Source organism: Purpureocillium lilacinum, assembly GCF_023168085.1.
Source record: "Purpureocillium lilacinum CBS 284.36 DNA, scaffold_2, whole genome shotgun sequence".
NCBI lineage: Eukaryota > Fungi > Ascomycota > Sordariomycetes > Hypocreales > Ophiocordycipitaceae > Purpureocillium > Purpureocillium lilacinum.
The window spans coordinates 1,916,740-1,936,538 of record NW_027072112.1 but is presented as its reverse complement, the minus strand read 5'-3'; the positions used below and the strand labels follow the sequence as shown (position 1 = coordinate 1,936,538).

Below are 19,799 nucleotides of genomic sequence, written 5' to 3'. Positions count from 1 at the left end.
TCCGTACCGCGCTTGGGATGCCAATACCGAAACGCCTTCGACAAGCGAGTTTTTTCGCCCTGTGTCAATGTGAAGAAAGGCAGTTGCGAACGTCGCACCGAGATGAGTGGTCCAGCCAGACGCTCACGGCACTTTGCGCTTCATAGGCGGGGTGAAGTCTGCCGTTCTGAGTGGTGAAGGCGAAGGGGTTGCCCGCGTAGTACAAGGCGCGCCGCGGCTGGAGCTTGCATCCATGATGCCAATCCTGTGATTCCATCGAGGGCTGCTGCGCACACTGTGCTGCATCAGTGCTGCATCGCGTGAACGCTCTTTGCTGCGGTACTCGACACACGTGCGTGCGGTCGTGCACTTGCATGAGACGACGGCGACGGAGACGATGAACGAGTACCTTGTCAGCCCACCACCGACCCACCTCAAGTATTACAATGGACAAGGTAGAAGAGAGAACCATACCAAGTACCTACCTACACGCTTGGCCGGCCCCAAAGGAAACAGTTCTGCTGCCTGCTGCCGGCATCGGAACATCACCATATCCTTGGCCACCAGATGTCTCGCAGCTGTCTATCTGGCACCACCTGCCCGCCTGTTCCCGATGCGTAGACCGGGTGCCGAGATTAAAGGAAGGAACAGACGGCTTCTTGTGGCAGGTGCGCGTCACGGAAGCAGCCCATTTTTGCTCGTCATCGTACCATCTCGCTTGCCTCTCTAATCGGAAGGAGCGACCTTACGCGCTTTCTCAGGTTGAGCATGAAATCTCCTGGCTCTCAGTAGCGATGGACCGCTGTGTGCCTGCATTCCCTCTTCGCCACGGTTCGTCACGGCTTCTAGCAGACGCAAACAATTCTTCCGGTCCCGGCAACTGACCTCATCTTGCCTCCATCCCAAGTCCTGCCAACTTGGAACCCAAATTGAGAGTCAGCCGCTCAGCTCTGCTGTCTCTCTCTCTCTCTCTCTCTCTCTGCTGTCCACGCCCGCCTGATAAAGTCTTGCGTTGTCAACCTCCCGCCTGCTCAAACTTCCCCTCTTGTCTGCCCCAAGCTTCTTTCCCCGAACCCTACAGTCACACCTGTGCAGGCCCGACCACAGCCTGTTCTGCTTCCTCTCCTGTCCTCGTTCGCATCTGAGCCGGTGCCGACACCATGAAAGCTCTTGTCTGCCTGTGGCTGCTGCTTAGCAGCTTCCAGGCCCTCGCTGCACCAAGCTCCCCGGGAAATGGCGCAACTGTCCCTTGGGACATCTCCAAGCCTCTCAACGGCATCACATTCGAGCGAGTCAAGGCCGTGAAGCCGCCTACCCCTGATCGCCCAGCACCTCGTTTCTCCCGGCTCCACAACATCAAGGGCAAGCCTGGATCCTTCACCTCTGTCTCTGCCCTTGGGAGGCTACTGAAAACTCCGCCAGCGCATCATCAGCACGTGTATCAGAACGTCAGCGCTACTGGAGATTTCTCGACTCAGTATGCCATCCAGTGTGGTTGGGACGGCGTTCCCCTCTGGCTGCTGTTTGACACGGGTAGTTCGGACACATGGGCCGTCAAGACCGGTTTCCGATGCAACGACGGGGTCGGAGGGGGCAACGACCAGGAGGTTTGCGGATTCGGCTCCCCGACCATTGACGAATTCAGCGGAGGTGCCATAGAAGACCTCCACTTCCTCCTCAAGTATGGTTCTGGCGAGCAGATTGTTGGCCCCATGGGCTACAGCGACCTCACCTGCGGTGGTGTCCATGTGGCGCGCCAGCAGGTTGGCCTCGCCAACGACACATACTGGCACGGGAACAACCTCACCGTAGGAATCCTCGGACTTGCTTATCCCTCCCTTACCAGTGCCTTTTATGGTGAAGTTGGCAGCGAGGCCACATGGAACGCCATCTCTTACACCCCGTTCTTCACCAATGCCATTACGCAGGGAACCATCGATCCGGTCTTCAGCGTGGCCATCCTCAAGAATTCGTCCGAGGGCATGCTCGCCTGGGGCGGGCTTCCACCCATGGATTGGCGGCGCGGTCGAAGCGCTGAAACGGATCTCATCATTGTACGTGACTCTTGATGAGGAAACGGCTCGTAAGCTGACAATGATGCTCAGGCAAACTTGATCGGCCAGGCTGAGACGGCGTGGAGATACTCATTTTACACCATAATTCCAGATGGCATAAAATGGGGGCAGTCCACCGACACCACCAAGTTTCCGTACATTGTCGATACTGGCACGACGATGAACTATCTCCCGCCGCGTGAGTCTGGCCTCGCCTTGCACTGACGGAATATCACAGACATGCTGACCAAAGTCCAGCATTGGCCGAGCAAATCGCCATGGCCTTCCAACCGCGAGCGGTCTACTTGTATCAGTGGGGAGCGTACTTTGCGCCCTGCAACGCGATCCCCCCTCGGTTCGCCATCATCATCTCAGGGGTGGAATTCTGGATCAACCCCGCGGACCTCATGTACCAGGATCTCAAGGATCCCCTGACGGGGTACTGCGCCGTGGCCATTGCCAGCGGAGGGGCCGGGCCTTATATCCTGGGTGACGTGTTCCTCCAGAACGTCGTGGCCGTTTTTGACGTTGGAGCCGCCAAAATGCGCTTCTACTCGAGGTAACGGGCAGGTTGCGCATTCGGCACCGTGATGGGCACTGACGGCGGACGCAATTTTGGGCCGTCGCGGCAACGGCGCTCTATGGGGCAGGTTTGGCGGGCGTGATAATGGACTAGGTAGGGCGCGATGGCAAGAAATACATGGACAATGACTGCCGGTTAGCTCATCTGCCGAACCCTTGGTGAACTATGTGAATGAGGCGTGGCCCCGAGGTGAGGGTCGATTAGCTCTGAGACAGGTCCTGGCGGCTTATCGGGTCAGGCACAGATTGACTTAGTCGCTCGTCTGTGTAAGCGGCTTGGGGCGACAACGGGGCGCCCGATTAAAAGCATGGCGCGGCCGTGCTGCGCTGGACACTACTCTACTCTGGATCGCACATCATCGAGCAAAATCAGCACCTCGCAAGCGTCCTCTACCAGCCTCGAGAGCGTCTTCGTTGCACCGAGACGTACAGGAATTCTGAACTGACCTGGAATTCAGCGACCGGCGAGCGCTCCGCCACCCATAACACTATGAGAGGTGTGTCCGCAGGGCCGCCGACGCCGGCAACAGCTTCGCCGTCCGGGCGAGCGCGGGCGAACACCTGGAACTTTAGCAAGGTGAGTCGAATGCTTCAATATTGTCCGCATCGTTTCCCACGCCGACGAGATATGACGGCAGCCCGCTGGCTGCCTGGCGAGACGGCGCAGGAGGAAATCGCGACGTGGTCAAGTGACCAGCTTGGGCGGTGAGGGCGTCGCGCGCTCATGGCTGGCAGGGGAGGGGGATTTGCCGCAGCGCGTGGGGCGAATCCACTGGTGACGGCGCGAGTATGCGCACAGCATTGGGAGAGGCATCACACGAGAAGCGTCGAGCGAAAGCTTGATGCAACGATGGGAGCATCGCAGAGACCGAGTCTGCAAGGCACGAAGCAGAAGACGACGTCGAACGACTGCCGTTGGGCCGGGCCTCACTGCCATTCCCGTGGAGGAGGGACACCCATCATCCATCTCGTCCGATGCGACAGGGGTCCCACGCAGGGTGCCCGCGCTGGCAAGGATGACAGATGGCTCGATCTCGGGCGTGTGGCAGCGTCGGGCAGAGCCGGAGACGAGCGGCGGCCCAAGTGGGCGGGCAGGCGGGCTCTGGAGTCTGACTGAGCCTTTGTTGCGGAGCGGTTCCTTGCAGTGCGAGGGTCGCCCGCCCAGCCTGATGGTGGTGGTCACTGGTGGTGGTGGTGGTGGTGGTGGTGGCGGGTGGCACCATCAAGCATCGCGTACCATGGCCCGGCAGACCCCACCAATCTCGAATGTCCCTCGAACGGCGAACGGGTCCTCCACCACCCACCCACCGGGGCAGTCAGTCACTTTTTGGCAGTCAGACTGGCAGTCCACCTCGGCAACGGGGTAGCGGCGGGCGAACGGTGGCAGGGCAGGGCCGGGCAGCTGGAAGCTGGGCCGACATCGAGTCTGCTTGAGACGGTCGAGGAGCGACGCAACCGTGCCGGGAGGGCGAGGCGAGCATTGCAGGCCATGCGGGGTCAAGAGATGCCCCATGACTGAGGCGACGGCCCTGGGCTGGGATTTATCCGCCGTGTCAGTTGCCCGTTGCGTCACTGCCGTCAGTACCGGTAAAGAGAGCGCTCCGTCGGCGATGTTGGTCGTTGGGGTGCCGTTGCGTCCCGTCGCAGCGGGGTGCACACTGCACACTGGAGTGCAGTGCAGTGCAGTGCAGTGCAGTACAGTTCACCGCGGGGAAGGAGCACCTCCATCAATCAGTTGCTCGGGCCACACGTCAATGGCAATGGGAGTCCATGCTGTCACGGCAGGGACCTCCAGTCCCGCCGAACCACCGAGCACCTTTTAGCATGCTGCTTTTCACTCTCGATTTCACCTCCACTTATCCATTGTACCATCCGCCCTCGTTTGATCTGGAGACGAGTTCCCCCCGCGCGCGCGAATACCCTGGCCCTGTTTATCGAATATTCCACCGCCGCTGGCCATTGACCGCCAGCGACACAAGCACCAAAGGGGAACCAGACGAGAGCACCAAAGGGCGAATATTCCTTAGTTGGACCCGCGGCCCGGCCAGACAGACAATAGCCTCATCAGGCGCCCACGTTGCCGCTCCAGCCTCGAACCTTGAGAGAAAGGTACAAGGCCACGGCCGAGGAGTCACTGGGCGCTGGCGAACCCCGAAGTCATCGACTGCCTCGGCGCTGGCGCACCACCCCCATCCCGTCGAATCACCTCAGCTCCACTCCCTGGCAGTGTGGGCGGGCATCTCCATTAGGCCTTGGGACCTCCACCACAAGGTATCCTTCTGGGGCACAGCTCCCCCAGAGCGCCCCGAAACGCCCCGCTATTCGGCCCTGCGGCAGTCGCTGTTGGTCCCCCCGCCTGCGCCTGAAAATCGGGCAGCCTCACGCGATCATTCACCGTGTCACCCGTTCATTCATTACTCACTGAAACTTGGCTTCACCCATCACACTCGTCGTCGTCGCCCATCTCACCTGCCTGCGCCTTTGAGCACCCCCCGACAGTTTGTTTTCACTCTCTCGTCCGATTCCAGACCACAAGTGCCTTGGTCGCTGTCTCCTTCTTGCCTCGCTTGTCACCCTCGACTGCCGGTACAGCCTACTTCCTCAGCTCTGCCTGCCTCACCCTCCGTCACTGCTGCTAGATGCGCCCACGACGCCGGATGCCTTGGCCCTCGCTCTGCAAACGCTCTGCCTCGAGTACCAGACTCGACACAAGTCACCATGCCGTCCAAAACTAACAACGGCGTCGGGGTCCAGGTTGAGGACACCAAGATATGCGTCGTCATGGTTGGTTTACCCGCGCGCGGGAAAAGCTACATTGCCCAAATAGGTATGTCGGCCCTTGAACCCTCGCCTCCCTTGCCATGGCAAGGAATCAATCCCAATCCGCTCTCGTCAACGGGTGGCATGCACATGGAGAGCCTGGCTGACTTTTTTTCTCGTCTGCAGCCCAGCGATACCTGCAATGGCTCTCCATCCCGTCGCAGACGTTCAACGTCGGCAACTATCGGCGTAACGATGCGCCACAGCCCACAGCTGACTTCTTCGACACCAACAACGTCGAAGGTGAGCGGAAGCGCCGCGCTGCCGCCGAGGCCGCTCTCGCGGACATGCTTAAGTGGTTCCGGACCGGCGGCGTCGTTGCCATCCTCGATGCCACCAATTCCACAAAGGAGCGCCGCAAATGGGTCAGCGACACGTGCGAGGCTCACGGCATTGAGGTCCTCTTCGTCGAGAGCAAGTGCGACGATGAGGACATCATCATGGCCAACATCCGCGACGTCAAGACGACGAGCCCAGATTACCGCGGCCAGGACCCCGAAGCTGCAGCCCAGGACTTTCGCAACCGCATCCGCAACTACGAAAAGATCTACAAGACCATCGACGAGGATGGTGACGAGGACGCCTACACGTACCTCAAGATCATGGATGTCGGTAAGCAGGTCATCATCAACCGCATCCAAGACTACCTCCAGAGCCGCATCGTCTACTATCTCATGAACCTCCACATCCGCCCGCGCTCGGTCTGGCTGTCAAGGGTAAGCTATCTCTCTAGAAGGCGCCGTTGAACTGACGGCTGACTTGTGACGCTCTCTAGCACGGCGAGTCCATGTACAACCTGGAGGGCAGAATTGGAGGCGACACGCTTTTGTCTCAAAGAGGCGAGCTGTACGCGAGGAAACTGCCAGAGCTCGTCCGCGACTCTGTAGGAGTAAGTCTTTTCGGGTGAGAAGCCGACGTGGACGTGTGCTAATAAGACTCACAGGATGACCGTCCCCTGACTGTCTGGACGTCGACATTGAAGAGGACGATTGCGACGTCTCGCTTCCTTCCGCAAAACTACAACCAATTGCAGTGGAAGGCCCTCGACGAGCTCGATTCGGGCGTCTGCGACGGACTGACGTATCAGGAAATCAAGGATCGTTATCCGGACGACTTTGCCGCCCGCGACGAGGACAAATACAACTATCGGTATCGCGGCGGCGAGTCGTACCGCGACGTTGTGATTCGCCTGGAGCCCATCATCATGGAGCTGGAGCGCAGCGAAGATATCCTCATCGTCACTCACCAGGCCGTCCTGCGATGCATCTACGCCTATTTCATGAAGAAGGACCAGGCCAAGAGCCCCTGGATGAACGTGCCGCTGCACACTCTCATCAAGCTCACGCCGCGGGCCTACGGGACAGAGGAGGTGCGGTACGAGGCCAACATCCCTGCGGTGAGCACGTGGCGGGGCAAGGGAAGCACTGCGAAGCATGAGAACCCTGCCCCGGAGACGCTGTAGCGCGTGCATGGCGGGGCATGCGTGTCCCACGACACGCCTGGCTGATGGGCGAGTCGATGGGCCTTGCATGGCACCGCACGACGGATGGCGATGACTCTAACACGACAATGAAAGCATGCAACCGGAAAGGATCGTCCATGACGAGGGTGGACCGACGTGGAGATGCGGGCTCCTCACAGCGCTGAATGGAATTATGAAACTGAGGATGCTCGGCCAGATGGGACTCAATGTATGGATAGACAAGCATGGCACCGAGGCCTCGGCGTGGAACTGTAACGTCTATGATGTCTTTTGCTGAATTCTTTTATCCTCGGCTCGCCCCGAGCCCGAGAGGACGGTGTACTGGACGCATGGCATATCGGCTGGCTGGCTAGTGGCGAATCAAATCAAGCGTTTCCAACTTTGCTGCGTGTGAGGGAGTGCATCCTAACTTACTTAGGTGTTGCCTATGAGGCTATGGGCATGGCATGGCAGGGCTTGGCTGACTTACTTTGTCAACGTCCAGTCTCGGCCAGATAGCTCGCGCCGCCCATCTCATCACGCAGTGCCAGCTTCATCGACCAGCCGGAAGCATCGGTGCCACGAAACCAGGAGAGACGAAGCGTAGCCGCGGGCTCGCAGCCGCTGCGCAGCTGTGGCTGCTGCAAACACCCGCGCGTCACCGAACAAGCCCAAAAGGGTTGCCATATCAGTGAATCACAACACGTACCTCGATGCGCGCGCTCTCTCTCTCTTTCTTTCTCTCTCTCCCTCATCACACCCGCCGCCCCCCCTCGGTGGGATCATTTCCTCCTCCGGCACAACCCGACGCGCTTCTTTCTTTCGAACAGGCGAGCTTTGCGCTTCTCGTTCCGTTTGCTTGACGGACGTTTTCCCACGTCGCTGGGATATATTATCAGCAGCAGCAGCAGCAGCTCGGCCCGCGTGACGGCGAGGCCTCACTCGAGCGAGAATCGAGAAGCTGAAGCATCGAAACGCGGAAGTGAAGTGAAGACTTCGTTTGACCTGCGCCGTTTGTGGGCAGCACCTTTGAGAAAGCACACGCCCGCACGCTGTAGCGACCCGACGAAGGCTATTTCGCAACCACACATCCCTTCACCGCACGAAGGCAAAGCCAGCGCCGGCGCCAACACCATGTACTACCCGTGGTATGGCAGCGGCCAGCAGGCCCCCCCTACGCCAAGCTACATGGCCTCGCCGGCGGCGTCATCGCCCTACGCAGCATATCCGTACTCGCACGCGCTGCAGGTGGTCGCTCGCCAGCCGCCCACGCCGGCGCCCGCAGCTGCGCGGCGCACGGAGGGGTACCTCGCGCAGCCAGCGCGGCAGACGGGGTATCTGTACGACCAGCCGCTGGGGACGACGCCGGGGTCATATGGTGTGCAGATGCCAGGCGGAGGCGGAGGAGCGGCGGCTCCTGTGATTGCGGTGCAGCAGATGCAGATGCAGATGCAACAGATGCCCGTGTACCAGGTCCAGCAGTACCAGCAGTATCAGCAACTCCCACTGCAGAGCCCGGCGGCCGTGTACGTGTCTGCACCTGCGCCTGCGCCAGCACTGTCGGTGCCAGTGTCGTTCCTCGTGCCGCCCACGACGACGGTGGCTGCTCCCGCGGTGGTGTACGTCGTGTGCCAGCCGGCGGTCGTGCAGCAGACACCAACCATACTGCAGGCCATGCCCCTCGTTGCGCTGCCTCAGGCGGGACAACAAGAACCAGCATCGACTACGCCTGTGATGGTTTCGACGATGGCTACGACTCCTGCGCCGACGACTACACCGACAGCGGCTCCGCTTCCCACAAACGCAACAGCTTCACAATCCTCAGCAGCACCAGCGGCAGAACCAGCCCCCGAGCCAGCCACGGCGCCGACTCCCCCCGCGCCGCCACCGCACATCGCCATCCGCGTCGTCTTCTTCGGCAAGGGCACCGCGACGACCCGCCTCTGGATCCGCGTCGCCGACGCTTCGTACACCACCGTGCCTACACGGGCACAGCTGCACGCCGACGTGGCGCGCCTCGCGAATCGGAGCGGCCTGCCGGACCAGCGTGGCAAGAGGGCGGCTTTGTACGTCATGAAGGAGTCCGAGTCGGAGACGGCGGCGGGAGGACGCGTCGTGACGGGAGCGGGATGCGCGCTTAGGGTCGTGGCGGATGGGGGTGTCGTCCCGACGGAGAGGGTCGAGATCGTGGTGCCCCTGGACGATGAGGACTCACAGTCCGCGGACGCATCGCTCGAGGAGGTGCTAGGAAGGGTGTTGCCACAGCAGCAGCAGCAGCAGAGCGAGACGCACCCAAGACGCCATGTGTTCCTCGCCGTGGACGTGGACGACATGTGGAAGGGCCCCGAGGACGGCGTGGCGCACGTCCCGCCCGTGGGAGGAGGCACTCCGGCAGAGTCCCAAATGGAGGCGGACATGCCCACGCCGACGCCGACAACGACACCCACCGCCAACGGAAACACCACGGAAGCAGACGCGACGGCAGAGCAGGCGCAAGCATCATCCCCGCGCCCCCTATCCGTCGTGCCAGACGAGGGAGAAGCACCCTCCGAGCCACAGCCTAGGTCTGAACACGAGCCCGAAGCCGAGCCGCCGAGCGTAATGGTCAACGGGGTGGACGAACTAACGATAGAGTAGGACCGCAACGGCGGCGTCGAGTGAATGAGGCACACACCCTGTTGCTGGCGGTGACCTAGGACAGTGGTTGCGGCAAGTGCGTTTAGGGGGCGATGGACCTTCTCGCGATGGCGTCATGGCAGATGGTCAGTGTCACAACAAGAGGAAAGGGGTAATGGATGGAGAGGATAATGGGGACACTGGCCAGAGGCAGAGCAGAGGTGCGGAACTGCAGCATGGATGCCGGAACTCACAGGGGTCGAACCGAACCCCCTACTCTCGAGGGCCTTGGCATACAGGCAGCGGCTGCTCGCCGTGGCCTCGCTGTCAACAGTCACAAAGCCGCGGGCCGTCTGCGTCATTATCAAGTGCTTCCTGTTTGAAATCAACCACCGCACATCTAGTAGAAAGCTTGGGCTCGGCACCGCGGTGGCTGTCAACGGCCACCTCGACTCGCCGAGCTCATGGCCGCCATGGGCACCCGTAATAGAACGCTTTTATCGTACACAAGCAACTCCGTTACCCCTGAATTAGAGTGTCTCCCCGGTCTTGCCCAGCTTTCCCCCGATATGGATATGAAGGACACTTCAACATCTCTCCCCTCCCCTGGTCGAAATGGCCGCCGCGCGCTGCCTGCATGCCGCCCGTGAGGGAACGCTCGGCTGCGGTCCCCATGTCCCACGGGGTTTGCATCAAGCACGCGGCAAATCGGATCCACGTCTGCAAAGTCGCCGGGATGCTATGACGGTCACCGCCCGAAGACAGGCGAGCCTCCCCCGCCGACCGCACCGTCCTGCCCGACAAAGAGTCGCGGGCGCCAAGGTGCGCCCGCCAGTGCTGGGTATCAGTCGAGCCGGCGGCGCGGACGTCGTCCCCTCCGCCCGTGTGAGAAAAAACAGCTTAGCCCAAAACAAACCGACCTCCACGCCCATCCACAGGCTTTCCAAGAGCTGCGGGAATCGGAATAAGAAAACGCGAGTAACAACAGACGCCGCCATGCTACATGAGGTGAACATTATGGGCATGAGGTATTGGGGCACATCCAGACCGGGCATGATGCATCGACAGTCCCGCGGGCGCGTCTCATGACGGGTTCCCCTTGACCCTCTTGGGCATCCGGGGCGTCGGCGGTTTCGTGGGCCGGTTCTGGATGCCGTTGACCTGCGGCCCGGAGCCCGCGGGCGTGGGCGCCCCCGATCCGTCCTCCTCCACCTTGACGCCCGACGGCCGCCGGCGCTTGTTCGACGCCGGGGACGTGTTGGCGCTTGGCCCGCTCGAGCTGGTTCCCTGCTGGCTTGGCTGCAGCTGCATGCCGGGAGCCTGCATCTGACCCGGAGCCGGGCTGCCGATGTGTGGGGATCCCGGCAGGTTCATGTGCGCCGCGGCCGGGCTGGCGCCCATGGGGAACTGTCCGAAGCTCGGCGTTCTCGGTCCCTGCTGCATCGGCTGTCCGTTCATGCCCGCCGGCGCCCCGTTGATGCACGTCGCAACATACTGGTCCAGCGCCATGTAGGGGCTGATTCCGGGGTTTCCGTGGCAGAAAGAGAACAGGGGGTTCATCTGGCACACGACCTCGACCATCTGAAGCCTACGTTAGTACGTGCTACCTCGACGCGAAGAGGGGTCGGGTTCCGTACCTCATGAAACTGGTGCACAGCCTCTGTGACGCCCTTGCTGTTGACGGCCGAGTCGGGCAAACCCTCCAGCACCTCGGGGGGCTGTCGTTGCGGGGACTTGAGCTGCTTGGCCTTGCTCTTCTTGGACATCTCAGGCGACTGTTTCGCGTCCGGCGTGTTGACCTGGTGCCACTCCTTGAACCAAATGTGCGCTGGCTTGGCCGCCTCGATGACCTGCTTCCGCGGGATGTACTCTTCGTGGCTTGTCGTCAGGAACTCAAGCAGCTCCAGCTTGAACTCTCCATCGAAAGTCGCGCGAAGCGTGCCCGTGGCAACGACCTGAAACATCCAGATTAGCAACTGCGCTCGGCTGTGACCGACGATAGCGGGCGAGGCTTACATGCGATCCAGACTCGTACCAGTACGTCAAGCTGGCCTTGGCGTTGTCGAAGCAATAAAAGTCTCCAGACAAGAGGCGCTCGTTCCCGCTCTTGTCCAACGTCAACTGCATGCTCTTGACACCGCTGCTGAAGTGCGTGTGGAAGTATCGAGCGATCGCCGGATACAAAATCTCGTATGACTTGTCCGTGATGTCCTCGCCGTCGCTTATGTGTAGGGCATGTCGGAAAATACCGCTGTGGGAGAAGAAGCGGTTCGCAAACGTGTTCCAGTAAAGCATATCGTCTTTGCCCTTTGCGCCCTGGTACAAGTTAGCGGCTGTCCGATGCCATATTGCATTGCAACGACAAGTCAAGGTCCACGTACTGGGAATGAGCTCAGGTGCTCGCTCAGCTGCATCAGCCTCATCAAGCACTGCGCCTTGATGCTTTCTCTGCGCTGTTGCTGCTGCTGAAAGATTGACGTTTGCATCGCGAACTGCTGCGCCTGGTTCATCTGCTGCTGGCCCTGCGGATGCATCTGCTGAGCTTGCATCGGGCCCTGAGCTTGTTGCTGAGCCTGGGGGCCTTGCGCGGGGCCTGAGCCTGGCGTCGGCGCTGGGGTTTGCTGTCCGCTCGGTGCCGGGGTGCCGGCTTGCGACGTCTGCTGCGGAGTCGGCTGCTGCTGCTGCCCTGGCTGCTGCGGCTGTGCCTGTGGTTGCGACTGAGGCTGACCCTGTCCCTGCTGAGCAACTTGCTGCTGCGCACCCGCCTGATTCTGCGCGGCAGCACCGCCCATCTGGCTCTGCTGCTGCTGCTGCTGCTGCTGCTGCGCCTGCTGTTGCTGCTGTTGCTGAGCCTGCTGCGCCTGCTGCTGCTGTTGCTGCTGCTGCTGTTGTTGCTGCTGCAGCGCGGCCATGTTCTGGGCATTCATGGGCATGGGTTGGCCATGATTAGGTCCGCCGCCCATCTGCTGATTATGTGCGGCCTGCTGGGCGGCCTGCTGCTGGGCGGCCTGTTGTTGTTGGAGCGCAAGCTGCTGAGCCATGATGGCTTGGGCCTGGGGATTTGCACCCTCCAACGGAGACTGTGTTAGCTGAGCCAGAGGAGAAGCGGAATCGAAGCCGGGCCTTACCGGTCCCATTCTGCCCCGGAGCGCCTGTATCTGCTGCGGGTTAAGCTGCTGTAGCTGCATGCCCATGGGGATGCCACCACCGACGCCCATGTTGACCTGCACCTGTTGCGCCATCAAAGCCTGCCTCGCCTGCTGCTGTTGGTGTTGTAGCAGTTGATGTTGCCGCATCGCGGCCATGGCACTGGGGTTCTGGACTGTGGAGCGTCGCATGTCAGCCGAGGAGCTCGGGGAGCGCAAAGGGGGGTGCAGGAACACGTACATTGGTTTTGCAGCTGCTGCTGATGCTGCTGCTGCTGGAATAGTTGTTGCTGGGCAGGGCTCAGATGCTGCAGGTGCGGGTTGGCGCCGGGCGGCATCGCGCCCATCATGGCAGGATTGACCTGACCGCCCGGGCCCGACACGGCCATGTGTCCGCCGAACTGCTGGGGCATTCCGCCGCCGGGTGCGCCTTGCTGTCCAGCATTGGGAGGCATGCCGGGACCCATGGGATGGCCCGCGACGGCCTGGTGCCCCATGGCAGCCGGATGCCCGGTGAAGTTTGGCCCCATACTTGCGGCCATCATTTCTGAGATCGTGGGTCGGCTATCCACCGCGTGGATGTCGACAGTCGCGTTGAGACTCTATCGCATGCGCATGCGGCAATCCTGACGTATGTATTGCGACGTCGCGGGTGGTTCTGGGGCCCAGTCGCGGAGTCGGCACCAGATTCGCGTCGCGACACCTGAGCGTCGGTTCCGGGGGCGGGCACGACACGACTGAGAGGGAATAAAGCCGGGCCTCGAGGGGTGCCCGTAGGAACGCGTGTGATGGCCGAAGGCCAGCGAGGAAGCAGGATCAGAGGCCGGGAGGTTATCGTGGTCGGAGAAGCGAGGCCAGAGGCGCGACAGGAAGGAAAAGTCTGATTGTTGGTGACTGGATGGGGGTCCGGCGTCGTGATGCCAGACGCCAACAACAGGCCACTGAGACGACGGGAGGATGGGGAGAGACGGGCAGCCCGACGATTGCTAGTCCGAGCGAAGGTTCAGCTGCAGCGAAAGCAAAAAGCGACGAGGCTGCGCGAGCGGCGGAGCGAGCAATCGATGCGATTTGGAAGACTGCCGATTGCCACCGGTAGAGCGAGGCCAGCGTTTTGGCCTTTGGCAGGCGATGCGCTGGGCAGCGGGCGACTTGCAGGAGGCTTGCCGCGCGCAGCAGGGCCACTGGCCTGGGTCCTGTTTCCCTATGCAGCGAGGGCCTTCCGGAGCCCTGGCAGCGGCAACGAAAAGGCGCTGACCGGAAGGCGTCGAGGGGAAGCCTTATCGGGAGGATGTTGGGTTGGCGGTGACGGGGGCGGTCGAGCGCTTCGCTTGGGGGGGGATGAGAGACGTCGCAGTGCAGCCAGAGGCGTTGGATACGGCGACCAAGAGCCGGCGAGACGGCGTTGGGATCTTCCTGTTGCGTGGGTGGGTGCAGCAGCGAGACCCAAGACGGGAGAGACACCAGGTGGCAGGGGGGATGGGAGGGACCCAGACCCAGTCGCGGGACGCCAGGCGACGCCAAACCTCACAGCCGGTGGGGGGAGATTTCGGGGATATGCAATTATCGGCGGCCTCGGGGCCAGGTCGGCGCAGAAAAACCAAGACACACGTGCCGCGCGCGGAGGGTTGGAGTTGTTTGTGTCGATTCCAAATGGGTGGCTGGGTGGTGCCATGGCTTCCGCTTGAGGCCCCTTGGCAGAAAATTGGAGCGGGGTTATGCAGCGATCGGGTCGATGCATGCAGCGGGGCGAGCCCGGAGCAGCCCGAGCGCTGGGCTGGCTGGCGCTCACGGATCGTCCGTGGAAAGCCGCTGGTTGGCGTCGTCGCGTTTCGCACAGAGTGTCCTCCGCCTCAGGAATAATGCGTTTGGCTTTCATGCTGACTGCATTGTGCGCACACAATTTTGCAGCGCCGAGGCTGCTGCACGCATCCCGACGACATCACAGTACGCGACCGCCCATTTTACCACACTTATGCATATCCCATCCGCTTGCTTAATTACAGAGGCGCTATTTTTGGCTGCCGTCGGTACAAGTTACTTCCGTTCCCAGTCTGCGCTCAATCACGTGACTCCTTACAGTGCGTGTAGTGCGGAAAATTTCTCCTGCACTGTCGCGCAATATCTTCCATCGCGACGAGCTCCACACGCAGAATTTCTTCCTCGTCCTCATCGTTTTTGTCTTCCAGACAGTTTTCTCCCCGAACGACTACGGTTCTCGCCATTGCGCGGCGGGCGAGCTTCACGAGCTGCACGAGATGGCAGTCTGCTTTTATTTCGAGCGACCGCGTGCCTTGGACGACGCCTGTGCAATCGAGAACCGGAGGCCGAGTCGGCGATGCTACCTTGCCTCGATGCTTTTTCCTGCGGCTAACCACCAGAAACGACGAAGCTCTCGAACTTAGCTCAGCTCCAGGTACGGACGCCTCTCCCCTTTCTCCTGCATTGGCTCTGCCGGCCAATCTCCCCTCTTCTCCCCCCATCTACATGATGATACAAACGAAAACATCTTCTTTTCCCAACTGAATCGACCATGAACGAAGATTGTCCTCGGGCTTCGGCCTGTTACTTGCCAGTATTTTTTGTCTGATTACACGTGCCTACTTGGCTCTCTCAACATGGCGGCTTCATGTATGCTCTTCAGCTTTGCTAACATGCTGCCCCCTGACAGACACCGAACGTACACGTCGACTGCTTGATTGCACTCTCACTCGTCAGCTCACCCGCAGCACGGCTCTGTGATATCCACAAAACGTGAGTTTTTTCTCATTTTATATCGCCTTGGCAGCACTCGTTGCCCCTCCCTTTTCATGATGAAATTTTCCATCACTATTCGCAGTTTCCACTCGAGTCCCGTTAGAGCCTTTCTGGGACGCATGAGGGTTTAATTCTTCCTTGGATGTCTGATTTTTCAAGCAACCTGACAACTTTGTTTGCTCCACTGTTGTTGAGACAACGAGGCTAACTCGACCAAAGCGTATAGGTCCCATCTCGTGCATGCTTCGTAATGGCTATTCCAATGAATACAAGACAGACAATGAAATTTTCATCATTTTCAAGTCCGACGTGCCTCTGCGTGACTCTTGTGTGCGCCAATACTGCCACGTCAAAGTGGGCTTTCCTATCCTAGACCCAACTCCTCAAACCGTGATCCCCGTAGTCGTTATGCCAAATACAAGACAGACTCCCGCCCCCCGTACATCACATACATCATGACAGTTCGTGTTTGTTGTTGTTAAATCACCCGCACCTCCTCCCTCAGGTCGTCGCGCCTCACGCGTCCGCCCACGATGCCCCTCCGGTTGCGGCCCGTCCTGCCCCTGCCCAGCCAGTTGAGCTTGAGCATCTTGCAGAGCTCCACGACCTTGCGGTTGCCCTCGTCGTCGGCGTCACCGCCCACGCTGCCCAGGCCCGACAGCACGCTCATGCACTGCAGCATGCGGCCGACCATGTCGGTCACCTGCTTGGAGTCCTCGACGTTTTGCTCGCGCACGCTGCTGAGGACCTGGACGACGCCGCCGCCCGAGGGGGTGTAGGGCCGCACGCCGCCGCCGCCGGCGACGCCGTCGCTGCCGTGGCTACCGAAGCTGACGTTGCTGACGGCGCGGCTGCGGCCGCGCTCGGAGCCGTCGCCGAGGAGGGTGGTGCTCGTCGAGTTGTAGGAGCCGACCGAGGGGTCGAGCGACATGGCGGTGCCGGGGCGGGCCATGCTAGTGAAGGACTCGGAGGGCGAGGAGGACAGGTTGCCGAGGTTGGCGTCGCCGAGCGGGGGCGGCGAGGCGAGCGAGGGCAGGAACTCGAGCGACAGGCGCGAGAACATGTTCTTGAGCGTGTCGTAGCGGGGCAGGATGACGATGTCGCGGAACGCCGTCAGGACCAGGCGCCGGACGTCGAGAACGCTGCCCGCCGGTGCGACGCGCGCGGGTGGCCGCCCCGCCGTCGAGGGGGCCGCTGCCGTCACGATGCCGCCCCAAAAGTCGCGGGCCTGCTCCGGCGTCATGATGATGCCGCGGCCCGAGACCTCGAGGTCGAGCGGCAGGAAGACGGACTGCATGTACGGCAGGATCGAGGTAAATGTGAAGAGCCACAGCTCGACGAGGGTCGGCACGAAGCGGTCCTCTGGCGTCAGGCGCAGCGTGCGGTCGAGCGACGAGAAGCCGGTGGCGAGGAGGTCTCGCATGTCGTCGACCATGGCGTTCGGGGACCTCTTGTGGATGCACCACTTGATGTGCATCTGCACCACGCGGTTGAAATCCTCCACGGGGAGGCGGAGGTCCTCGCCCTCGAAGATGACGAGCAGCTTGGCCTTGAGGTAGGGCCACGCGTCGTCCAGAGACACGTGGTTCTGCAGCCCGAGCCTCCCCGGGTCGACGGGGTCGTACAGCGTCGACTGCTGGGACAGGGACGGCAGGGCTCCGTCTCCCTGCAGGCCAAAGGGCGACTCCGTGTCCATGCGGCTGTCGGACCGCTCCGCCAGCTTCTTGTCCTTCTTGGCCTTGACGAAGCTGGAGCCGCCCGGGGCGGGGCTGGCGGGGACGTTGAAGTTGTACAGGCTGCTGGGCGCATTGGGGTCTGTCGGCTTGGAGTTGCTCGCCGCCGACGACAGCGGCAAGTGGTACTCGTCCTTGAGCTTTTGCTTCTGCCGCGACAGGAAGTGATGCTTCTTCTCCTTCTCCTTGCCCTTGTCCTCGGTCAGGGAGTCGATCGGCCGGATCGTCGCCGAGGACGAGTTGTTGAGGCTGTAGAGGGACGGGTTCGGGGGGTCGACCAGGCTGCTCGTGCTAAAGTTGCCGCGCTGGAGGACGGAGAGGGCGCTGCCAATCTTGCCGGGGCTGGGGAGGGGCTTGTCCTTTGCGTCGCCCTTGCTGATGCTGATCTTGCTCGGCCGCGAGAAAAGCTTCACCTTTGACTTTTCCGGCTTGGGGAGCGGCTTCTCCTTCTCCGGCACGGGGGGAGGGATCTGGGGCATCGGCGGGAAGGGTTGCGGCGAGACGGACTTCTCCCTGGGCGAGTTGTGGCCAGATCGGGGGAAGACGACGTTGGCGGCCGCGGTGGCAGCGGGGGAGTGCGAGACGTGCCGGTCTTGGTGTTGTTGGTAGTGGTTTGCAGCGGCGGCTGTCGCAAAGTAGGAGTCGCGAGGCGCGCTCGCCTCGGTGAGGCTCAGCATCGGGGGGCTCATGGGGCCTTTGCCGCCAGCGACGCCGCCGCCGTTTTGGCCGCTGCCGCGTCTCTGCCCGGCGTCGTTGGGCTCGCCGCCGGGGAAGGGGACCGTTTGAGATCGCTGGCGCACGTGCGACGTGTTTTGGTGGGACATGACGGCCGCCTTGGCCGCCATCTGGCTGGCGGACAGGGAGGAGCTGTTGGAGGTCGCGGCCGCTGCTGCTGCCGCCGCCGCCGCCTGGCTCGACTGGGCCATGCTCAGCTGGGACAGGTTCGAGGTGGACGTCGACGGCAGGGTCGAGTCGAAGAGGCCCTGCGTGGCCGAGTGCTTCCTCGAGTGGCCCTTGAGCAGCGGCGCCGCGGACAGGCTAGGCGTCACTAGTCGCGCGCCAGCGGCAGCCGCAGGGCGGGAGAAGTTGAGGTGGTGGTGGTGTTGCTGCTGCTGCTGCTGGGGCTGCAGGCTGGCGGAGCTGGTCGAGCTGGCAAACTGGCTGTATATCGGCGTGGCCGGGGAGTCGACGCGATGCTGCTGGTGTCGCGTCTTGGAGACGCCAAGGGCGGAGGAGGCGGCGGCGCTGCTATCGTCGCTGCCCGAGGAGTCGATGCGCAAGGGGGGCGGGCGCGGGGGTCCCGACGGCTGATGCTGCTGGTGCTGTTGCTGCTGCTGCTGGTTGTGGTAGGAGGAGAAGGCGGCCGACGAGGCCTGGACGGACGGGCTCGTGGCTCCTCCGTTCGGCAAGGGGGAGAAGCTGCCGGGAGCTCGGTGCTGCGGCCGCATCGACGACGAGGCCGCCGGAGGCGCTGACCCCGGCGGCGGCGGCGGCGGCGGCTGCCCAGCCTGCTGGTGCTGGTGCTGCATTGTGTCGCGGGATGGTCTGTGGGGCGCTGTTACATCTTGACTCAGGCCGGTGATTGATTGGGGAAGGCGGCCGGCGAGATGTTTGGAGGGAGGCCGGGCGGGCGGGCGGGCGTGTCGAGGATCTGCCCCGGGGCGGGCGGTCGCGCGATGGTCAGAGAGAGAGACGAGGGAGGGCCGGTCAGGGTGGCGAGTGACGAGGTGAGGTGGGTAGCAGCGAGTGTCTGAGCCGGTTAGGGATGGAGGGTCGAGGGCGGGCGGGGCGAAGACGATGCCCGGGTCCGTTGGCGTACAGTAACAGTGTGCTTTAATTAATTGATCGGAGCAAGTCAGCTGCGGCGGGCGGGCGACTGAGCTGTTGTCTTGTTGGGCGGCACGAAAGTATTATTCGGAGAGATGGTGGTGGTGGTGGTGGCACAGGTGTGTGTGAAAGAGAGCGGTGGTTGTTGAGCAACAGACGGCGGCGGGCGGCGCAAGATGACGAGGGTGTTGTAGGTGTATGTATGTACGTATGTATGTGCGAAAAAGAGAGAGAGGTCGTCGAGGCAAAGCGACGAAAGTGACGACGACGACGACGACGGCGACGACGGATTGGGGATCAAACCTACGGAGGTAATAACGGGCCCCCCGGACTTGGCGGGAGGCGTCCAAGGTTGCTTGATGATGATGGGCGAGCTGGCCGGCTGGCTGGCTGGCTGGCGGGGGGGCGATGCGATGGCTTGAGATGGGGGATGGACGGGCACCGGGGGCACGCAAACGACTGCCAAACCCCGGGCAGCAATCTAAATTCGCCAGTCCGTCCATTGATATTGTCTGGAGAAACCTGGCCAGGCCTGACGTATTCCCCTGCTAGTACGTAGGGTACTCGTGTAACTGCCCGTCCAACGGTCAAGCACAGCCTGACGACGAACCCCGCGCGTGCCCGCTGCTGCTGCTCGAAGGATTGCGGCCCCTGTCGGCGCTGGCTGGCTACCTACGAGTAGTTACCTAGGTTCCAGGATGGTGCTGGCGCGACCCTGCCTGCCTCTGCCTCAGTCAGCTCAGTGGACGGAGCTGCGACCTCCAATTTTCCTTTCCATCATCAATTCCACCCCACCTCCCCTCGACAGAGCATAACATCCTCCTGT

At 61.8% G+C, this 19,799-nt stretch overlaps 5 protein-coding genes across 5 annotated transcripts; 3 read left to right on the top strand and 2 right to left on the bottom strand.

Moving 5' to 3' along the window:
• Positions 1 to 1,139: 1,139 nt before the first annotated feature.
• PLICBS_002372 (uncharacterized protein) lies at positions 1,140 to 2,596 on the top strand (the record flags this gene model as incomplete). Its single annotated transcript, XM_018322026.2, has 3 exons — positions 1,140 to 2,033; positions 2,085 to 2,232; positions 2,292 to 2,596. 3 exons carry the CDS (start codon positions 1,140 to 1,142, stop codon positions 2,594 to 2,596), a joined length of 1,347 nt encoding a protein of 448 aa, XP_018179506.2.
• A 2,737-nt stretch (positions 2,597 to 5,333) lies between these two features.
• On the top strand, positions 5,334 to 6,897 carry PLICBS_002371 (fructose-2,6-bisphosphatase; the record flags this gene model as incomplete). Its single annotated transcript, XM_018322025.2, has 4 exons — positions 5,334 to 5,442; positions 5,562 to 6,151; positions 6,211 to 6,324; positions 6,379 to 6,897. 4 exons carry the CDS (start codon positions 5,334 to 5,336, stop codon positions 6,895 to 6,897), a joined length of 1,332 nt encoding a protein of 443 aa, XP_018179505.1.
• Positions 6,898 to 8,031: 1,134 nt separating this feature from the next.
• On the top strand, positions 8,032 to 9,534 carry PLICBS_002370 (uncharacterized protein; the record flags this gene model as incomplete). The annotated part of the gene is made up of 1 exon (XM_018322024.2): positions 8,032 to 9,534. The coding sequence occupies one exon, from the start codon at positions 8,032 to 8,034 to the stop codon at positions 9,532 to 9,534; it is 1,503 nt and encodes a 500-aa protein (XP_018179504.2).
• A 1,062-nt stretch (positions 9,535 to 10,596) lies between these two features.
• Positions 10,597 to 13,156, bottom strand: PLICBS_002369 (uncharacterized protein; the record flags this gene model as incomplete). Its single annotated transcript, XM_065600007.1, has 5 exons — positions 10,597 to 11,094; positions 11,151 to 11,468; positions 11,530 to 11,829; positions 11,895 to 12,835; positions 12,901 to 13,156. 5 exons carry the CDS (start codon positions 13,154 to 13,156, stop codon positions 10,597 to 10,599), a joined length of 2,313 nt encoding a protein of 770 aa, XP_065456079.1.
• Positions 13,157 to 15,891: 2,735 nt separating this feature from the next.
• Positions 15,892 to 18,675, bottom strand: PLICBS_002368 (uncharacterized protein; the record flags this gene model as incomplete). Its single annotated transcript, XM_018322020.2, has 1 exon — positions 15,892 to 18,675. The coding sequence occupies one exon, from the start codon at positions 18,673 to 18,675 to the stop codon at positions 15,892 to 15,894; it is 2,784 nt and encodes a 927-aa protein (XP_018179500.2).
• Between the last annotated feature and the right edge of the window lie 1,124 nt (positions 18,676 to 19,799).